Below are 21,505 nucleotides of genomic sequence, written 5' to 3' on the forward strand. Positions count from 1 at the left end.
GATGATGATGATACATGATACTTATTAGTAGCCCCCCTTTAACTTATTCTGACATAATGGTACTTCGGAACTCTACACTGAGCATGGGCCGACATGCTCTAGACCGATTTTATTTGAATTTTGATCGCTCGATTTCGTGTTCTTCCTTTAATATTATCTGCACTAAGTACTAGGCATAAATTCTACTAATATATTTGAAAACGAGTGGTCAATATCATTAGATTTCCAATTTCTGTCGTTCGTTATTTCGAAAATAGCATTTCGCCGTTTTCCACAGGTTTTCGAGGTGACGAAGTCAAGCGCTCGAAATGAAAAAAATCGCCCCTCTGCTTTATTTTCTAAATTCTTTCACTAAAAGCGCAATAAAATCGTGCCGGTGAATAGTAATTTCGCGTTTTCACTAAACTTCTCACCGCGCGTCTATTTAGTTGGTAGGGTGAAGAGCGCTGGGGGCCTAGCGGGGAGCGTGCGACTTGCAATCCGGAGGTCGCGGGTTCAAATCCCGGCTCGTAATTATCAGTTTTTCGGAACTTATGTACGAAATATCATTTGATATCTACCAGTCGCTTTTCGGTGAAGGAAAACATCGTGAGGAAACCGGACTAATCCCAACGAGGCCTAGTTTATCCTCGGAAGGTCAGGTGGCAGTCGCTTTCGTAAAAACTAGTGCCTCCGCCAAATCGCTCAAATCTGCATGTTCTTCTTATTGTCTATACCTATCTACCATGTATGTTGTGGAAACGAATAAAGTTTTATCTATCTATCTATCTATCTAAATCTCGGGATTAGTTGTCAAGCGGACCCCAGGCTCCCATGAGCCGGGACAACGCGAGGAAGAGGTGTATGTAAATAAAAGAGCCAATATAGTATAAATAAGCATTATAATTGCTCCAGGGTGTGTTTCCTGAGCGCGCCGCAGTCCCTGTTGGTCACAGCGGCCAGTCTCGAGCGCGCCGCGCCGCGCGCCACGCAGCGCGCCGGCAGCGCCGCGCCCGCCGCCCAGCTGCCGACGTACAATACCAACATATAATACTAATATAATAATAATAAAACCATTTATTTCAAGTATATTACACCCATAGATAGATAGATAGCAGTGGCGGATCGTTCAAAGAACTCGATTCCCACCGGCTTGTCTAATTTCAGCCCGTTGAGTACTTTCAGGATCGGTTTATAGAGAAAAGGAAACGAAAATTAGCTCCGGGTTCCCTACGAATATTTGTGACGCGCCGCCACTGATAGATAGAATACTCTTTATTGGCACACCTCAGTAAAAATATACAAGAAAAATAAACAATTTATTAAATTTGGAGGCAGACAACAGGCGGTCTTATCGCTAAAAAGCGATCTCTTCCAGACAACCTTTGGGTAGCGGAAATAGAGAAGTTAATCGAAAAAGTAGGTGTTGCTAAACCGTTGTGAAGCCTACATTCACACACACAATTACAGTGAATAAACATACACATATAAGGAATACAAATTAGACATACATTATTACAAAATTAACCGAAACATAGCTAAGTATGACAGCAGCATGTCAGCCACAGAGCAAAAATAACTATGTACTATATAAACACTAAGGGAAAGATAAATAATGTTCTTTGAGTGATTTTTTAAACACAGCAAGAGATTGAGCGCATCTAATGCCAACGGGTAAGGAGTTCATAGCTTGGTTAGTAAAACTTAATTTTAAAATATGTATTAGTACTTAAAACCTACGAACATATCTATATACATTATTTTCTTTCCGCCGAGTACGGCACATGTAGCCGCCTGCAGCGTAGCAAATAGAGGGAGTCCAGCCTGTCCCCTGTCATTTTCATGATGGTGTTGGGCTGGCGCGAGTCCGGCGCAATCAATCAATTTAATAATGAATAGAATCGGGCGTTACTTTACGGAAATCCATATTAACCTTTGATATGCTTAAAAGCAGATCTGCTCCATATATGTATATTCAACTTAAGCATGAATATGTCATGGTTGCTAAATAAATGGCAACTTTTTGACAGGCGCATACGAAAGGTTAAAACAAAAAATATTACTTTGCTAATCAATTACTGCTAACCCGTTATACTTACTTGCATATTTTACATGCAATTAATGTTGAAACCCTCCTTCTTCAATAGAGAATAAGGAAGTAAATACACATATCCGAATGCTACCGTACGCTAACAAACCGTCTCGCAGTCGGCAAAAATTATGTAATAAATACATCGATCTAATATGCCCGTATATTAAATCGATGAATATACTGCATATTCTTTTTGGGTACATATTTTGAATTAAAAGATACCACTTTGTCACTTACCATAAGGATGAAATTTGCTTGTATTTTTACACAAATAATCTGTCAGAGCGTCATTATGGCAAGCGACAATGTGGTACATTTGCTTGAAAACGACACATATATTTAAATAAATGTCATACCCGGTCCAGACAGCGGGCCCCTGGTCCTCCGGCGCCGCGCTGGCCTGCAGCAGCGCGGCGGCGTGCGAGCTCCGGACTAGTTCCTCTGCGAAGTTCCGCAGCGCCGACAGCAGGACCGCGTGCACCGCGCTACGAACAGAAACATCATATTTAACCTCCACACCAGGGATGTTGCGAATATTTACATCCGCGATCGCGGAATTCCGCATTATTTTTAAAATCCGCATCCGCATAAAATCGATGCGTGGCTTAATGCGGATGCGGATGTGGAACAGGTCGGTACAGGAACGTCCTAGCGGCGGCGTAAGTGTTAGGTAATTTCGTCATTAACCAATAGGAATCTCGTTACGTTTTTGTGATTCGTCGATCGGGCCAATGACGGACAGCGACAAGAAGTGACGAGTTTATTTGAACTTTAGTATAGTAATGCGATTATAGGGCGAAGGGAAGTAGAAATTGTAAATTGCGGATATTCAGTTTTATTAAGTGTTTCGTTTCGAGTGAATAAAACCAGTGTTAGCGCCGGCGCAAAATGCGATTTGAACTTATTTTTATCAAGACAAACATGATCGTGAAAAATCTCAATACGAATATATTATCGGAAGGAACTTACAACCACTTCATAAAAAAAAAACCATTAATCTATGCACCTGGATTAAATCAGTTCAACTGTTCAGCGCTGGAAGTACAAGGAGAGACCGAGATCGTTTCTCGGGTATTTTTTAATTTTGATATATTTATTTTGGAAGTGAAACTTCTTTAGCGGCGCTATGCACTTTTTGTGATGGGGAAAAAAATGTTAAACTCGTGACAGGTCACGTGACCGACAGATTGAAAATTCGTAAGACGGACACGTGACCTGATCGAAAAATTGTTTCAATGTCATTGAAGCCCGTAGACCGCAATAAATGAATATTTTATTTTACCACATAAATGATAGTACTTTTATACTGATAATTAAAGCAACTCGTGCAAAATTATTCCCTAACCATTCCAAAATATAAAAAATGCACAACGTTAATATTCAAGTTTTCACTTCTGCCGGCACTCCCGGAGTGCAACCCGTTATTTTTTTTAATTGAATAGTGTAGAACTAGATTAGTTCAGTAAATAATTATTATACTTACAATGAAATCGTCTAGATTCAGAAAAACCGGCCAAATTACTATTTATTAAATATAACGCACTAACATTATTGTTCAAATACTAACTTTAATTTTATTATAAAAATTATTAAAAATGTAATATTTGACGTTTTTTATGTACCTATCTTGACATCCGCATCCGCGGATGTGATCCTTTAAATATCCGCATCCGTGTACGCGGATGTCAAAAAATCGGCATCCGCAACGCAACATCCCTGCTCCATTCAGCATCGGGTCATTATTCGTCAACGCCCGAAGCGTTAGCGAAGTTCCCCGTTTTAACTCGGGCAAAATGCTTTCGTATGTCCGGATGTCCTCTACAGGTTGCAATTCTCAACCGACACTCGTTAAATAAATATGTATTATATATAAGTTTTAATTTTAATATATAAATAAATAATTATAAAAAAAATTGTGAATAGGTTCGGCAGTTAAGTAGATTTTTTCTGTCGTTTCCTTTTTTGGAAAATGTTCAATATGGCGGAAGTTGGCATAAAAAACTTAAGCGCCAGTAAGGACTATGGCGCTTACAACTATTCAATTCAATTCAATTCAATTTATTTTTATTTCGGACCATGTCCATGTCTATTGTGAGTTCGCTGTGATTAATTACTCAATCAAGTACGTATTTTTTTTAATTGTTAAGCTTATCGCGTGGTCTACACCTCACAGAGCCACTAGATGTAGATGCTGTTTACTCTTATTGCGAACGGGTTTTTGTTTCTTCATAATTCATTACATCTTTCTCTTTAGAACTTAGGTACTTAATTGTGAAAAAGACAAACAATTAATTTTGTTTGTGGTGAACCAACTATAATATATATAATTTTCTTTTGTGTAGCCAATTCTCAAAACACACTGTTACTTAAAATAGAGTTAAAAGTGATGCAGACGTAATGGAATAGTTCTTTACCATTGTATTCTCACGAAAACGCACGAATGTATTTTATATTATTTCAATCAGTCTCAGTACAAAAAGTATTTTTTTTTTCCAGTAGTTACCACTGGTAAAAGGTGGGAAAAAAATCCCAGTAGATACCACTGGTAATAACTTGCTGGTAATGGGAAATACCCGTATTTTCACTAGGGTAATTTACGTTATTCGGGGTTGCAAAAATATGGGAAACCTTCGGAAAAATACGAATTATCCTACTCACCTATAGGAGTACCCGTTCCCGACGTCTTCGTTCCTCAGCTCCACGCCGATGTCCGCGCACGTCCGCTCCAGGAACAGGAACCGCAGCCTGTCCTCTTCCTTCTCCACCGGCAGCACGGCGAGGCCTGATGGTTCCTCTTTTTTCACTTCCACACGAGATGGCACTTCTCCTACGACCTAGAAACAAGAAAATAGATCATTCATTTTAAAACAAAAGTTCTCTCCCTAAATCGATTATTTTTTTCGAGAAGGTAACTTTATAATGTACACGTGTCGGAACCAGTTTATGAAACACCGGTAAAACCAGGTTTATTGCGGTTTTCCTCCGAAATTTTATAAGAACGCGAACGTTTTAAGAACTTTATAGTAACCTAAAAAAAACGAATTATACGACGAGCGACGAAACGACCGGCCGGTCTGGTGGTGTGTTACGTAAACATAGACACCGACATAGGAAGAAACCGGTTTTTATTGCTCTAAACCGGTTAATTTGACAAGAACTGTTCTCATAAAAACCGGTTTAAAAATAACGGATTTTCGAGCGAAATAGAAATTATAACGTTTTGCGCCAAGTAGGTACATGATAACGGTTTGGAAATTCAACCGGTGTCCGAGCCTTGATAATGTGGTTTCCGTGTCGAATAGAATGGATCTTTTTTTTAAATGTGATTGTTAGCAAACGAGCAGACTAGCCGCCCGATGGGAAGCGGTCATCGTCGCCCATGGACATAAGCAACATCATTATATCACCCTTAATGAAATGAGAACCCTAAATCTGATAGGGTTTGTAAAAACAATTCTATCAAATTCCCGATCAATACCTACCCCTTAAATCAATGTTTTTTTTTTCTTATATACCATAATCTTGAAATACACAAGTTTAAAACCTGCATTATAGTCGCAGGATCTGTACTCATTTTTGTACTCTCTGGTGGAGAAGCTGTCTTTCTCCACAATACAGAAAAGTTCCTCAAAGGTAAGAACGGTTTAACCTATTATTGTATCTCCTTGGATTATTGTATCACCTATTATTATTATAGGACATTATTACACAAATTGACTAAGTCCCACAGTAAACTCAATAAGGCTTGTATTGAGGGTACTTAGACAACGATATATATAATATATAAATATTTATAAATATACAAATACATAGAAAACACCCATGGCTCAGGAACAAATATCCATGCTCGACACACGAATAAATGCCCTTACCAGGATTTGAGCCCGGGACCATCAGCTTCGTAGGCAGGGTCACTACCCACTAGGCCAAACCGGTCGTCATATGTCCTCATAGTAATTCACTAAACGCCCCACAAATGCATCTATTCTCGATGAACTTAACATTAAAACGAGGCTCTCCTGTTTGCACCCAACGTGTACTTGGTTTCTTCAGCCATCTGGGCAGGACATAAAACAGGACACAAAACTCATAATCACTGGCCGCATGGCAAGGAAGCGTAGGGATGGACGTATGGCCATGCGTTGGGCGGATAGAATAGCGTCAGAGACAAAAGCCACATTGCAGGCTAGCATACACTGGGCCCAAGATAGAGCGGCTTGGAGAACACTGGTGAAGAGTGTCCACAGTCGTCACGTCCCTCAGCCATGAGCATACGACAAGGAAGAAAAATAGTCACTTAGAGAAATATTTTAAAGTTATTCACACCTCGACATCTTCATCGACCGGAACATCCAGTGTCCGTCAAGCTGTTATTGAAGTCCTCCGGGTTAAACACACTAATAGTGGCCGGATCTGTGGTAAGCTCCGAATTGTCCCAGTAATCCATGGAGAAGCTAGCTTTCCAGACTGGCTGGTAGCCGTGGAGACGGGAGAACAAATATTTTTAAAGTAATACATACCTCAACATCTTCATTGTCCGAAACATCCACAGTGTCCGTCAAGCTTTTATTGAAGTCCTCCGGGTTAAACACACTTATAGTGGCTGGGTCTGTAGTGATCTCCGTGCTGTCCCAGTAATCCGTGGAGAAGCTGTCTTTCCGGACCGGCTGGTAGCAGTGGAGACGGGAGAAGATGAGGATCTGCTTGGTGCGCCAGATCGGTTCGGTGGTGCGGAAGTGTTCGGTGAGGATTGTGTTGATTAGTTTTGCCCTCGACCACTGCAATGTAGTAATTTAATTGTTAACGTTATAAACATTGTGGTTGCGAGTAGTGTTCAGTTTATATTGGGTCGCTCAAGGTTCGAAACCGGTTTTAAAAATAGCGGTAATTACCGGTTTAGTTCGGTTTTACTCCGAGCGTTCATAAGAACGCGAACGTTTTAAGAACTTTATTGTAACCTAAATAAACCGGTTTATACGACGAGCGACGAGACGGCTAGTCGGCCTGGTGGTATGCCGCATAAACAAAGACACCGACATAGGAAGAAACCCATTTTTATTGTTGTAACCGGTTAACCTAACAAGAACTTCATGGAAATGTTCTCCTTAAAACCAGTTTTAAAATAACGGTATTACGAACGCCGCTCCAAATACCTGATAATGATCTGGGAATTTAACCGGTTTCCGAGCCTTAGTCAAACCAAGTCCAATCTGAAAGATTTTGATAGCAGACGCAGTGCAAGTGTTTGTTATTTATACCGTTTCTACGTCATAATTTCATAGAAGTTTGAAATAGCACTGGCACTACGTGTTCATAGGGTTTAACCAATCATTTATCTTAAAATGTAGATTTACCCAGTTTAGCCCCAAATACTATATAAACACACAATTCAACTCACCTCTTTATTTCTCCTCTTAGCAAAATCCATCTTCCAAAACCTCTCATCGCTGTCCACTGCGAACGGGAAGCACTTCCTAAAGTCCGGGTCTCTAGCCAGCTCCGTCACTATGGGCACTTTGCGCAGCAAATAATTCACCGCCACACGCACACACGTAAACCTACTCACACACGCACACAAACTATCGTACAGATTACTTTCTTTTTTCACTAACACTTCTTTCTCCGCAGCACTAAATGTTATACTCTTCGCCCACGTCGCTCCTAAGTAGCAATGATCGTTTTGTATATGTGTAAAGTTCTTCTTTAGCTTTTCCTTATTATTTATCAAGTTTTTAACTTCCGGCTTCAATAAAGAAACACCTTTTTTTACTTTTTTCACTCCATTCTGCTTTACGGGACTTAATTTCGCTGTTTTCATATTTCCTTTAGAGTTGATTACTATTTCTTGCACTTTGCTTAAATCTAAGTTTCTATCCATTTCTAGATAATATATTTTTCCTGTTTTCGGGTCTAGATATTTCATGATTCTTTTCTTGGGTGACGCGGGTTGGTTCAGTATTTCGTTGGGTATGGTTTCCGAAGGGTTTTCTATAGTTTTGTCGAGCGACCAGTCGATTTTGTCGTCTTCCATTTTGATGGTGTTTTCGAGTTCGAATATGTCTGGTTTAATGTCCTTTGGTTCGAGGTCCAGGTGTTGGTCTATGTGGTTGTCTAAGTCCAGGTCGTTTTCTGGAATCAGAGGATAATGTTGTACAAACAAGTCACAGACTAAATTGTATGAAAAACTCTCGAAGTGAGTCAATTTTCATACTATTTGACATCAAACGAATATATCCCATAGCCGACAGGCGGGTTCACTGTTGTGCACTCAGCCGTATGAGAGAGAAGAGAGGTATGGGCATTATGAATGTCATCTCGCTTTGTGTGGTAGGGCACAGCACAGCGGATGTCATTCCAGATCTAGAGCCCAACCGGGGAAGTACCTCCACCTTACAGAAAACCGCAGCCAAATAACACTAGACCCTACTCATAGTGTTGTGTTCCTGCCGGTGAGTGAGGTTGCCAGAGCTCAACGAGGGGGCGGAGTGTTAGTCCTCTGGAGTTGCAGGCGTACATAGGCTATGGAGACTGCTTACCATACGACGGGCCGTATGCTTGTTCGCCACCGACATAGTATTAAAAAAAATATATATGAGCAACTATTATAAATATTGTTTTTAATCACGATAATGGATAGTTTTTCAGTCGATTACCTTGTTACGGCCAGAAAGCTTTCTGAGTGGAGTAAACATTTGGCTCTAGGTCGTGCCGTCAACAAGCTGTCCTACTCTTACCTATATGGTTGTCCTGCTTCTTCTCCGGCTTGATGATCATCTCATCGACATCCAGTTTAGTGTTCTCCGTGAAGAAGTCCAGCCAGCTGTCCGGTGCCGGGGCCTGTAAGTATAGAAAAATAAGTTATTATAACAACTATTTAGAACTTGGGCACAAAAACTAAGCCACACAAATAATAAATAAATAAATAAAATAAATATTATAGGACATTATTACACAAATTGACTAAGTCCCACAGTAAGCTCAATAAGGCTTGTGTTGAGGGTACTTAGACAACGATATATATAATATATAAATATTTATAAATACTTAAATACATAGAAAACACTCATGACTCAGGAACAAATATCCATGCTCATCACACAAATACATGCCCTTACCAGGATTTGAACCCGGGACCATCAGCTTCGTAGGCAGGGTCACTACCCACTAGGGCAAACCGGTCGTCGATACACAGTAAACTACTCTCTCTCTCAAATCCTTCACATAAATTAAAAATGTCTATGTTTCTGTTTAAATTGTTAATGTCTTGGTTACAATTTCATTTACTTGCAACTTGGAGGATTTAACAACCGGGAGTCGCCTTTAAGAGCTTACCCCTCTGTCGAAACCTCGCCCAATGGTTTTCAACAATCGAGAGGGCCTTTACCAGTTGGTGTGGTGAAAAATAATGCGACGTACCTCTGGCTCGGGCTCCGCGGGCTCCAGCTTGTGCGGCGGCGCGGGCTCCTCGCGCGCCGCGCACTGCAGCATGTCCGGCGTGCTGTACAGCCACACGTCCACGAGCGTCTCTGCACCTGGAACATAATTACTTTATGGCAAAAAAATCATTTTTGGTACAAGCTTTTATCGCTGACTGTACTTTTTTTTCCACAGGCAACTAATACTCATCGAGACAATTCTAAAAACCCCAAACACAATTAGGTTGCGTTGTTTTATCACAGAGTTCCTATGGCCACCTCCTGTTTCCATCATCAGATCAGCTCGATGGTACCATAATGTTGCATTGTCACCCGACTTACATATGTATGCAAATTTTGTGTGGGGTCAAATTTAACTTGCAAGATTTGTCCCATACGTACTAACAGGGCAAGTTAAATAAAAGCTTTTTTACAAGCATTATTTAACTGGCTTTCAAAAGTAAGATTTTATAATTAATGCGTCATTCCAGCTTTTTGGGAACCCAGCGTGTAATTAATCCCAAAAAAGGCATAATAGGCACTCGTTTTTACAAATACAAACCAAAATATATTTTTACGAAAATCTAACGTTCGAACTCAGAGGGGAAACTAGGCCTAAATTGGAATAGGGACCGTGCGTGTTGGAGGGTCTGCCATCTCGTGGCCTGAATCGGAACCATAAACACGTACATTTACAGGTAACGGGTTTTGTTGTGCATAGTAGGTTCTGCCATCTTGTGGGCGACATCGGAACCACAAACATCACATTTAAAGCCAGCACAGTATATACTAGAGTTCATGCACGCTCCCTATTTGTCCAATTTTCTTACGACAATTTCTTTCACCGCTTTTCGATACACTGGTAAATACTAAAAAATAAATATTAAATAATAATTTGTAAACTCACCGAGCCGGGGTCTAAGCCCGCGACCTCTGGATTGAGAGTCAGTCTTCGCGCGTTTATGTCTTTTGTACTACATTTTTGTTTACTGAGATATTTACTAATATTCATTTATTATTTGGGTTATATATAAAAAAATATTATTTTTAGATGACTCGTAGAAAAAGTTTTGTATACAATAGTGATATAATCAAGCTTTTCAATCTCGTACCGTAGTTAGACAACACAGCAAGCTGCGTTGCTGAGTTGCCTGAGTACGATACGAGAGCTTGCTATTATATCACGATTGTCTAAAATACTATTATACAATCAATGCTGCTTGCTGAGTTGCCTAAGTACGGTACGAGATGAAAAGGTTGATTATAAGACTATTGTATACTATATAGTAGGTTGATGGTGTGGTCGACGCTGGCGGGGCGGTTGCGCTCGGGCAGCCGGAAGTGCAGCTGGACGCGCCAGTCACACGCTCTCACCGCTTCATTATAATTGTAAGTTACCCAGGGTCTGCAGCCCGGTGTAGTGCCTGTCCAGTTTGATGGTGTGGTCGACGCTGGCGGGGCGGTTGCGCTCGGGCAGCCGGAAGTGCAGCTGGACGCGCCAGTCCCACGCTCTCACCGCTTCATTATAATTGTAAGTTACCCAGGGTCTGCAGCCCGGTGTAGTGCCTGTCCAGTTTGATGGTGTGGTCGACGCTGGCGGGGCGGTTGCGCTCGGGCAGCCGGAAGTGCAGCTGGACGCGCCAGTCACACGCTCTCACCGCTTCATTATAATTGTAAGTTACCCAGGGTCTGCAGCCCGGTGTAGTGCCTGTCCAGTTTGATGGTGTGGTCGACGCTGGCGGGGCGGTTGCGCTCGGGCAGCCGGAAGTGCAGCTGGACGCGCCAGTCACACGCTCTCACCGCTTCATTATAATTGTAAGTTACCCAGGGTCTGCAGCCCGGTGTAGTGCCTGTCCAGTTTGATGGTGTGGTCGACGCTGGCGGGGCGGTTGCGCTCGGGCAGCCGGAAGTGCAGCTGGACGCGCCAGTCACACGCTCTCACCGCTTCATTATAATTGTAAGTTACCCAGGGTCTGCAGCCCGGTGTAGTGCCTGTCCAGTTTGATGGTGTGGTCGACGCTGGCGGGGCGGTTGCGCTCGGGCAGCCGGAAGTGCAGCTGGACGCGCCAGTCACACGCTCTCACCGCTTCATTATAATTGTAAGTTACCCAGGGTCTGCAGCCCGGTGTAGTGCCTGTCCAGTTTGATGGTGTGGTCGACGCTGGCGGGGCGGTTGCGCTCGGGCAGCCGGAAGTGCAGCTGGACGCGCCAGTCACACGCTCTCACCGCTTCATTATAATTGTAAGTTACCCAGGGTCTGCAGCCCGGTGTAGTGCCTGTCCAGTTTGATGGTGTGGTCGACGCTGGCGGGGCGGTTGCGCTCGGGCAGCCGGAAGTGCAGCTGGACGCGCCAGTCACACGCTCTCACCGCTTCATTATAATTGTAAGTTACCCAGGGTCTGCAGCCCGGTGTAGTGCCTGTCCAGTTTGATGGTGTGGTCGACGCTGGCGGGGCGGTTGCGCTCGGGCAGCCGGAAGTGCAGCTGGACGCGCCAGTCACACGCTCTCACCGCTTCATTATAATTGTAAGTTACCCAGGGTCTGCAGCCCGGTGTAGTGCCTGTCCAGTTTGATGGTGTGGTCGACGCTGGCGGGGCGGTTGCGCTCGGGCAGCCGGAAGTGCAGCTGGACGCGCCAGTCACACGCTCTCACCGCTTCATTATAATTGTAAGTTACCCAGGGTCTGCAGCCCGGTGTAGTGCCTGTCCAGTTTGATGGTGTGGTCGACGCTGGCGGGGCGGTTGCGCTCGGGCAGCCGGAAGTGCAGCTGGACGCGCCAGTCACACGCTCTCACCGCTTCATTATAATTGTAAGTTACCCAGGGTCTGCAGCCCGGTGTAGTGCCTGTCCAGTTTGATGGTGTGGTCGACGCTGGCGGGGCGGTTGCGCTCGGGCAGCCGGAAGTGCAGCTGGACGCGCCAGTCACACGCTCTCACCGCTTCATTATAATTGTAAGTTACCCAGGGTCTGCAGCCCGGTGTAGTGCCTGTCCAGTTTGATGGTGTGGTCGACGCTGGCGGGGCGGTTGCGCTCGGGCAGCCGGAAGTGCAGCTGGACGCGCCAGTCACACGCTCTCACCGCTTCATTATAATTGTAAGTTACCCAGGGTCTGCAGCCCGGTGTAGTGCCTGTCCAGTTTGATGGTGTGGTCGACGCTGGCGGGGCGGTTGCGCTCGGGCAGCCGGAAGTGCAGCTGGACGCGCCAGTCACACGCTCTCACCGCTTCATTATAATTGTAAGTTACCCAGGGTCTGCAGCCCGGTGTAGTGCCTGTCCAGTTTGATGGTGTGGTCGACGCTGGCGGGGCGGTTGCGCTCGGGCAGCCGGAAGTGCAGCTGGACGCGCCAGTCCCACGCTCTCACCGCTTCATTATAATTGTAAGTTACCCAGGGTCTGCAGCCCGGTGTAGTGCCTGTCCAGTTTGATGGTGTGGTCGACGCTGGCGGGGCGGTTGCGCTCGGGCAGCCGGAAGTGCAGCTGGACGCGCCAGTCACACGCTCTCACCGCTTCATTATAATTGTAAGTTACCCAGGGTCTGCAGCCCGGTGTAGTGCCTGTCCAGTTTGATGGTGTGGTCGACGCTGGCGGGGCGGTTGCGCTCGGGCAGCCGGAAGTGCAGCTGGACGCGCCAGTCCCACGCTCTCACCGCTTCATTATAATTGTAAGTTACCCAGGGTCTGCAGCCCGGTGTAGTGCCTGTCCAGTTTGATGGTGTGGTCGACGCTGGCGGGGCGGTTGCGCTCGGGCAGCCGGAAGTGCAGCTGGACGCGCCAGTCACACGCTCTCACCGCTTCATTATAATTGTAAGTTACCCAGGGTCTGCAGCCCGGTGTAGTGCCTGTCCAGTTTGATGGTGTGGTCGACGCTGGCGGGGCGGTTGCGCTCGGGCAGCCGGAAGTGCAGCTGGACGCGCCAGTCACACGCTCTCACCGCTTCATTATAATTGTAAGTTACCCAGGGTCTGCAGCCCGGTGTAGTGCCTGTCCAGTTTGATGGTGTGGTCGACGCTGGCGGGGCGGTTGCGCTCGGGCAGCCGGAAGTGCAGCTGGACGCGCCAGTCCCACGCTCTCACCGCTTCATTATAATTGTAAGTTACCCAGGGTCTGCAGCCCGGTGTAGTGCCTGTCCAGTTTGATGGTGTGGTCGACGCTGGCGGGGCGGTTGCGCTCGGGCAGCCGGAAGTGCAGCTGGACGCGCCAGTCACACGCTCTCACCGCTTCATTATAATTGTAAGTTACCCAGGGTCTGCAGCCCGGTGTAGTGCCTGTCCAGTTTGATGGTGTGGTCGACGCTGGCGGGGTGGTTGCGCTCGGGCAGCCGGAAGTGCAGCTGGACGCGCCAGTCACACGCTCTCACCGCTTCATTATAATTGTAAGTTACCCAGGGTCTGCAGCCCGGTGTAGTGCCTGTCCAGTTTGATGGTGTGGTCGACGCTGGCGGGGCGGTTGCGCTCGGGCAGCCGGAAGTGCAGCTGGACGCGCCAGTCCCACGCTCTCACCGCTTCATTATAATTGTAAGTTACCCAGGGTCTGCAGCCCGGTGTAGTGCCTGTCCAGTTTGATGGTGTGGTCGACGCTGGCGGGGCGGTTGCGCTCGGGCAGCCGGAAGTGCAGCTGGACGCGCCAGTCACACGCTCTCACCGCTTCATTATAATTGTAAGTTACCCAGGGTCTGCAGCCCGGTGTAGTGCCTGTCCAGTTTGATGGTGTGGTCGACGCTGGCGGGGCGGTTGCGCTCGGGCAGCCGGAAGTGCAGCTGGACGCGCCAGTCACACGCTCTCACCGCTTCATTATAATTGTAAGTTACCCAGGGTCTGCAGCCCGGTGTAGTGCCTGTCCAGTTTGATGGTGTGGTCGACGCTGGCGGGGCGGTTGCGCTCGGGCAGCCGGAAGTGCAGCTGGACGCGCCAGTCACACGCTCTCACCGCTTCATTATAATTGTAAGTTACCCAGGGTCTGCAGCCCGGTGTAGTGCCTGTCCAGTTTGATGGTGTGGTCGACGCTGGCGGGGCGGTTGCGCTCGGGCAGCCGGAAGTGCAGCTCGACGCGCGCCGGGAACTCGCCCCAGCCGCGCCGCGAGATGTGGTACGGGGGCTTGCTGCAACCAAACATAACACATAACATAACAGCGCATAAAATAAATAAAGTTTAAGAAAAAACGTAAACTTACACTCTATGTGCACTATGTGGTGCGGCGCGTACGAATGATGCAGCGTCACGACCACGGCGCGTAACAGCTTGGACGCGTCATGGCCCGTGGGGCCGCGGAGGTAGAGCAGCCATTTGTGGGTAGGTCGGTCCGTGATCGATGCTGGGGCGTATTTTAAGGTCTTAGCACATTGTTACAACTCAACAGCCACTCGACTCAAAATTAAATATTGAAATAAAAGCCTTATCTTGTATGTCCTATAGTACAATGTTTTAAATTTAGGTAACTGTCGGGTGGTCTACGCGTCGTCCACTCGTCGTCCACTAAGGTGAACCAAAAGTGAGTTGAGTTGGTGTGGAATTGGTATAGTGTGCGAAGACCTATAATGGTATTCCAACTCACTCTATGTGCACTATGTGGTGCGGCGCGTACGAATGATGTAGCGTCATGACCACAGCGCGTAGCAGCTTGGACGCGTCATGGCCCGTGGGGCCGCGGACGTAGAGCAGGCATTTGTGGGTAGGTCGGTCCGTGATCGATGCTGGGGCGTATTTTAATGGTATTCCAACTCACTCTATGTGCACTATGTGGTGCGGCGCGTACGAATGATGCAGCGTCACGACCACAGCGCGTAGCAGCTTGGACGCGTCATGGCCCGTGGGACCGCGGACGTAGAGCAGCCATTTGTGGGTAGGTCGGTCCGTGATCGATGCTGGGGCGTATTTTAATGGTATTCCAACTCACTCTATGTGCACTATGTGGTGCGGCGCGTACGAATGATGCAGCGTCACGACCACAGCGCGTAGCAGCTTGGACGCGTCATGGCCCGTGGGACCGCGGACGTAGAGCAACCATTTGTGGGTGGATCGGTCCATGGTGGACGCCGCTGGGGCGTATTTTGATGTATTTCCTGAAAACAATGTGAATTAAATAATGTTTGTTATATTATGTAGCCGGCCGGAAATGGATACACTTTTTACAAAATGATATGAGAGAAAAATATGTGTAGAGAAATAAATAAGCAAACAATAGAAAGAAACTTCTGAAGTAGAACTCTCCCTTAGAGTTCATAAAATGGACACATATTATTTTTAACTTATGTTTTTTGGTTATCATTGTAAAATCATAGCTAACAAATTATTAACAGCCAATGAAAGTCATTAAACCGGCCAAATGCGAGTCGGCCTCGCGCACGACGGGTTCCTTACCATTATCTATAATTTCTAGTATGGATACGGAACCCTAAAAAGGGCCAGCAAAGTCAGGTCAGTTTGTAAGCTTAGATCATTAATAAAAATAATAATAAGCCCCCAGGGCAGCTTGTGGCGAGCTGAATGGGAAGTGACGTCCCTTGGGTCCCATACCCCCGAGAGTCGGTCAGGCCCCTCTCTCCGGCTTGCCTTCATTGGCCGGCTGGAGTGAACACTGAGCAGGGGCCGCAGGACTCTCACCTCTGGCTTGCCTTTGCCGGCCGTCCAGAGTGGGGTGTCAGAGCTATATGCTCGCAGGGTGGAAGTGAAATTTGCATAAGACGCGAGTTGGCACAGTGGCTGTTTACAGCCACTGGGTAGAAAGCGGCGCACACCTCTCCACACCCTGAGCCGCTCACGCAATGCTGTCCCCTTGTCGCTCGCTCGTTTTTGGGGACCCATATTGTGAGTTGGCAAGTCACCACCTGCCCATTTTGTCGTGTTTTTAAAAACATATGATCAGGGCAGGTGCCATAGTATCCTCCATAGTCCGGTTACCAGTCCACTTGCAACTCAACCCAATAGCCCGGTTTATTTTTGTACCCTTTTTTTACCATAGCCCTAGACTAACCGGGACTTGTCCTTGGGTGCACTACTATAGTGCAAACAGGGATAATCGTCGGTTGGTGTCACATTACTTTTAGAGTAAATTGTCTTATTACAAGGGGCCTCTACGTGTTGGCTTCGGCCCCACGCACGCCTTCCAAATGCGTCCCATGGTCCCGACAAATAATAATAATAAAATACTTTATTGTGCACTACAAAGAAAAATACATGTTACAAACACAAAAAAGTACATAAGTAAGTAGGTAACAACAGGCGGACTTATTGCTAAAAAGCGATCTCTTCCAGACAACCTTCAGATAGCGATTCAGTGGCTAGAAATAAAGTTATACTGCATCATTAATATTGGCTACCAAAAAGTCCGAAGAAGTTCTAGCAATTAATATAGCTGCTTTACCAATAATGATCCTATAACGGCGTTTCATCTTGTTTCTCGTAACCTCTTCTACAGTTAGTACGTTCTCGGGTCGTGGTTCGATGTGACGCGGCATCTCGGTGTGCTTGTCGGGCTTTAATATATCTACAACTCACCAATAATGATCCTATAGCGGTGTTTCATCTTGTTCCTAGTGACCTCGTCTAAAGTTAGCACGTTCTCGGGTCTCGGTTCGATGTGGCGCGGCACCTTGGTGGGCCTGGCGTCGGGCTCGGGCTCCTCGCGCGGCTCGTCGGGCCGCAGCGAGCGCGAGTCGTCGGCGGGGATCGTGTAGTTGCGGGCTTGTAACATTGCCTGGGGAAAATACGTGTATTATATTTTTCAGAGCGACGTGGTGTCTTAGAAATAAAGGCTATTTTATTTAATCACACATAATATATAACTTACAGAGTAATCCTTTCTCTTATTCCTAGTGGCCAGTGGTCTGAATATCTCTTCCATATCAGCCGTGGTTTTACCGAGAAGCTTCCTCACGGAAGGGTGAAGACGATGCTGTCCGCTGTGTAGTGCTGATGATGACTGTGGATCAGAACAAGTTATTCATTTTGCTTGTCAATATTTACACAATTTGAGATTAGGAGCGTATAAGTTGCGTATTCGAGGCTAATGCTCAGTAGTAGGCGACAAAAACTTGAACTGATGAGTGATGATCATTTAGATATTTAAATTACACTATACAAGATATGAGTTCGTCAAGTAACTAAGGAAAGGAAAATTTTCAAAGGAAAGTTACATTTTTGCGTTATGTACACATACTCAAGTGGCGGCGACCAGTGAGGCGTAGGCGTGGCGTCCATGTTAAAACACATGCAAAATGCGAGTGTGCCATATCCTTAGAAACTCGTCACTAAGATAAAGATAGTTTATCTTTCAAGTAGGCATAATGCGCTTATGAACGACAAATAAAGCTACGCCGGCTCTAACCCTACACCTCTGACCCGAGTAGATTTTAAATCCCTCCTAAATTGTAGGAGGGTATCCCAACATGAGACCAGCAAGAAACTCGGAGGGACCCACCTTTTCAAATCATTACATCTTATAACTAACATGCATTAAATAAATAAAAATATAATAGTAAATTAATATGTAATTCAAACAAAGCCTAAAATAACATACATGACCAGTATAACTTAAATCTTATACTGGTCATTCTTTCCAGCCGAGTCCAGTTGAGCCAGCTTCCTTCTCAACTGATCGCCTCCATGTGGTATGAGGCTGCCCAAACCGTCTACTGCCCATCGATTGCCAGCAGAGACCCTGCTTGGACAGGTGGTTGTGCGGTCTACGGAGCATGTATCAGATTTATTGCCATTTCCTTATTACAAGTAGCCGCTCAGGATCACGCCAAATGAAAAATTCTTTTGCTAGCCCTATGTCCCTAATGAGGGATAACAGGATTACATCATCATCATCACTGGTCAATCTATCTACCTCAGGTTCTTCAGGCAGTTGCAGTTTCTTGTCCCGGTAGTACCGCGAGACCAGCACACAGCGCAGCCGGTGCAGCATCCTGCGTGCTGTGGCCATGCTGCAAAAAATGTTTCACTTTTAATCTATGATGAACCTAAAACATAAATAATTAAACATACTATAGTATTTATTTAGAAATTTTATTTCGCTCAAAAGTTACGGTTTTTTGTTAAAATTGTCACTGCACCCACCTTTTGGTTGACTGGTAGAGAATGTCTAGTGGCATTAAGTCCGCCTGTTGTACTCTTTTTTATATGCAATAAAGTTAAAAATAAATAAAACATAAGGTGTATTCATGTAATGCCAATGCTGAATATTAGCTTATTCTTATTAAATATTTGAATACAGGTCGCAGGAGCGTCTTCTACTTAAAATACGTGAGTGACCCCCGTTCTAATATATTTAATATGTTGTTTATAAAAATAAAGTTAGCTTATTCTGATAAAAGGACTTGGAGCAAAAAAGTCTGCGAACAATGCTATTAAGCTTAGAAAATTTTTAAAGTTGAAAAAAAAAATTACTCTGGTAGCCGTTTAAGAAGTGTAATGCTCTTATGGTAGATGTCGCTAGGGTCCCCTAAACCCATATGGTGGGAAAATTTGCTGGCTATGGATCAGGTCTTGGTTGCTCAGTTGGCAGAGCGCTGGAGTATCAATCCAGAGGCCGTGATCGTGAGTCTCACCCAAGGCAGTAATTTTTCCACTTTTAAATTTATTCTAAACTTAATCCAAATACACTTTGTTTTTTGCCACAAGCATTTGTTTGCATTGCACATACACAAACAAGCTTGGAAGATGTCCCTTTATGGAAAGGGCTTATAACTACCCCGTGAACTCTAGACTGGATATACACGCATCAGCACCAAGAGCTGTTAGTGTATCAAATAAATAAATACAAGTCTGGTGAATTTAAATTTACTAAACTTGACTTAAATGCCAAAAAACTGACCCATCCCATCAGACAGTAACCATGACAACAATTAAGAAGAAAAAGTTGATTTACCCCCATAAATTCTTTTGGGGTTATAAATTACATAAAACTTTATAATAAAAAAAATAATAAAATGTTTTTATTTAACCTCACAAAAGATAATTTTACAAAATAAACTTAAGTATTATTATTTATTTATTTTTACCTTTGCGAGGGACTGGAGTCTGAACTAGGTTAGACCTGTATTACAGATCTCCAGGCCCTCACCCCGGAAATACAAGCTGCAATTATATAGTTACACTAAAAAAGTGACTGACAATGATAATTTATGAGGTACATAAGAGTAAAAAAGAAAAAATGATGAAAATAGGGTAGTGTGCATGATTAATTTAGTTTATAATACGTGTGTTATGTGAGTGTGTGTGTGTGTATGTATGAGCTGAAAGGAGATCCTCAATTTCTTCATATGTCAAAGTGACCAGCCAGTTTGTTACTTTCAATTTGCATTCTCTAAATGTCAATTTATAAATTCCAAGTAGCCTATTTATTTTGTTATATAATTTTTAAAGTAATGCAGGGTTTGCAAACAAACAAGCAAGTACAACAACCATTCTGGACTAATTAATGGGTAGTTACCCTGCCTATAAAGCCAGGTAAAGGGCATTTATTTGTGTGATGAATAAATAAATTAAAATAAATGAATAAATATTATTAGGACATTATTACACAAATTGACCTGTAATATTACTGGTACTTAGACAATGATATATATAATATATAAATATTTATAAATACTTAAATATATGGAAAACACCCATGACTCAGGAACAAATATCCATGCTCATCACACGAATAAATGCCCTTACCAGGATTTGACCCCGGGACCATCAGCTTCGTAGGCAGGGTCACTAGTACTAGGCCAAACTGGTCGTAAAATAAAGACATTTGTTCCTGAGTTATTGGTGTTTTCTATGTATATAAGTATGTATTTATCTATATATGTATGTATATTGTCACCAAGTAGTACAAGCTTTGCTTAGTTTGGGGCTAGGTTGACCTGTGTAAAATTGTCCCCATATATTTATTTATTATATTTACTAAAGCAAACTTTCAAAAAATCTTTTTTTTTTTAAAGGAACCTGGAGATTCCTGAAAAGTATTGGGTGCATGACACAAGTTTTTTAACACTTCTGCTAAGTGGCAAAATGCCGGGACAACATGAGGAAGAAGATTCAGTTCAATAAAATATTTAAATGTCTGAATCAGAACTATTATGACTCATACACCACTCCAAGTTTGAATCTGTTTAAACCAGTCATATATTATTTAGATACCAATTATAAAACAGCTCAATTGGCCAAATCACTATGATTGGGTAGCAGCATCTCTGTACAAATCATAGCATACACTGTTTTAGTCTGATTTTAAAACTACTTCTTGCATGAAACATACTGCATGATGACTATCTGAATTCTGAATGTGTTTTAAACAATAGTCTCTTGTAAGGAAAGATTATTATCTTTCCTTTAGCATCATTCTACTTTGTTACTAAATAAAAGGTTGAAAAGTGACTAAAAATGAAATTATACTACAGATGTTTATAATCAAATGCATCTCTAAACTTTTGTGACCTGTTATTTACATAAAAGTATAATATAAACAAATATGCACGTCAAAACAAACATAAGTGCATCAAGTGCATGTCAAAAGTTATCAACAAAATAAAACAGTCAGCTTACCGCTGATCCGCCAGCATTACTTCGTTCTCACGAACATCGATTTCGTTCTTAAACTCCCTCTGAATTATGCTCCTTATTTTCTCTTCTTTTTCCTCCTCTGTCAAGCTATTAGCCTCCACTTTCACCCGCACCGAGGCCTCCGGGTAATCCGGATCGTGATATTCCTTGTTATTTTCCATTTTTAGGGTTCCGTAGTTAACTCTTACTAAAGTAGAAAAATAACAATACGCCCAAAAGGCTTTCACACTAACAATAATTTAAACTCTATACATAACAGCACTTTATTCGTATTACTTATATCACAGTTGTTCACAGCTACGGTGGTTTAGTCACTTATTAATCTTAATATTAAAAAATTCTGTAGAAAAACGTATTTACGGTGGAATTAACCAATTTCCGCATTTGACAGTTACGAAAGGTCAGCAGCCGATTCATTCAATCGTTTTTTTTTTCACACACACAAACAACCTACATGCCGTACA

The 21,505-nt window shown here is 43.9% G+C and overlaps 1 protein-coding gene across 1 annotated transcript; it reads right to left on the bottom strand.

Annotated features, from left to right (window-relative positions):
• Nucleotides 1-492: 492 nt before the first annotated feature.
• On the bottom strand, nt 493-21,505 carry LOC133531834 (uncharacterized). Its single transcript, XM_061870225.1, has 38 exons — nt 21,024-21,505; nt 18,316-18,412; nt 17,272-17,403; nt 16,980-17,178; nt 15,379-15,544; nt 14,435-14,583; nt 14,293-14,403; nt 14,151-14,261; nt 14,009-14,119; nt 13,867-13,977; nt 13,725-13,835; nt 13,583-13,693; nt 13,441-13,551; nt 13,299-13,409; nt 13,157-13,267; nt 13,015-13,125; nt 12,873-12,983; nt 12,731-12,841; nt 12,589-12,699; nt 12,447-12,557; nt 12,305-12,415; nt 12,163-12,273; nt 12,021-12,131; nt 11,879-11,989; nt 11,737-11,847; nt 11,595-11,705; nt 11,453-11,563; nt 11,311-11,421; nt 11,169-11,279; nt 11,027-11,137; nt 10,885-10,995; nt 9,488-9,603; nt 8,806-8,908; nt 7,470-8,200; nt 6,592-6,849; nt 4,730-4,905; nt 2,428-2,556; nt 493-1,003 (listed from the first exon to the last, which is right to left on the bottom strand). The coding sequence occupies exons 1-38, from the start codon at nt 21,200-21,202 to the stop codon at nt 880-882; spliced, it is 5,334 nt and encodes a 1,777-aa protein (XP_061726209.1). The 5' UTR covers nt 21,203-21,505; the 3' UTR covers nt 493-879.

Source organism: Cydia pomonella, chromosome 26 (assembly GCF_033807575.1).
Source record: "Cydia pomonella isolate Wapato2018A chromosome 26, ilCydPomo1, whole genome shotgun sequence".
NCBI classification, from domain to species: Eukaryota; Metazoa; Arthropoda; class Insecta; order Lepidoptera; family Tortricidae; genus Cydia; species Cydia pomonella.

Coding starts and splice junctions, on each gene's coding strand:
- LOC133531834 (XM_061870225.1), bottom strand. CDS start 21,202: ATGGAAAATAACAAGGAATATCACGATCCGGATTACCCGGAGGCCTCG. Junction 14,120..14,150: donor CACCGGGCTGCAGACCCTGG/GTAACTTACAAT, acceptor AAGCGGTGAGAG/CGTGTGACTGGCGCGTCCAG. Junction 11,990..12,020: donor CACCGGGCTGCAGACCCTGG/GTAACTTACAAT, acceptor AAGCGGTGAGAG/CGTGTGACTGGCGCGTCCAG.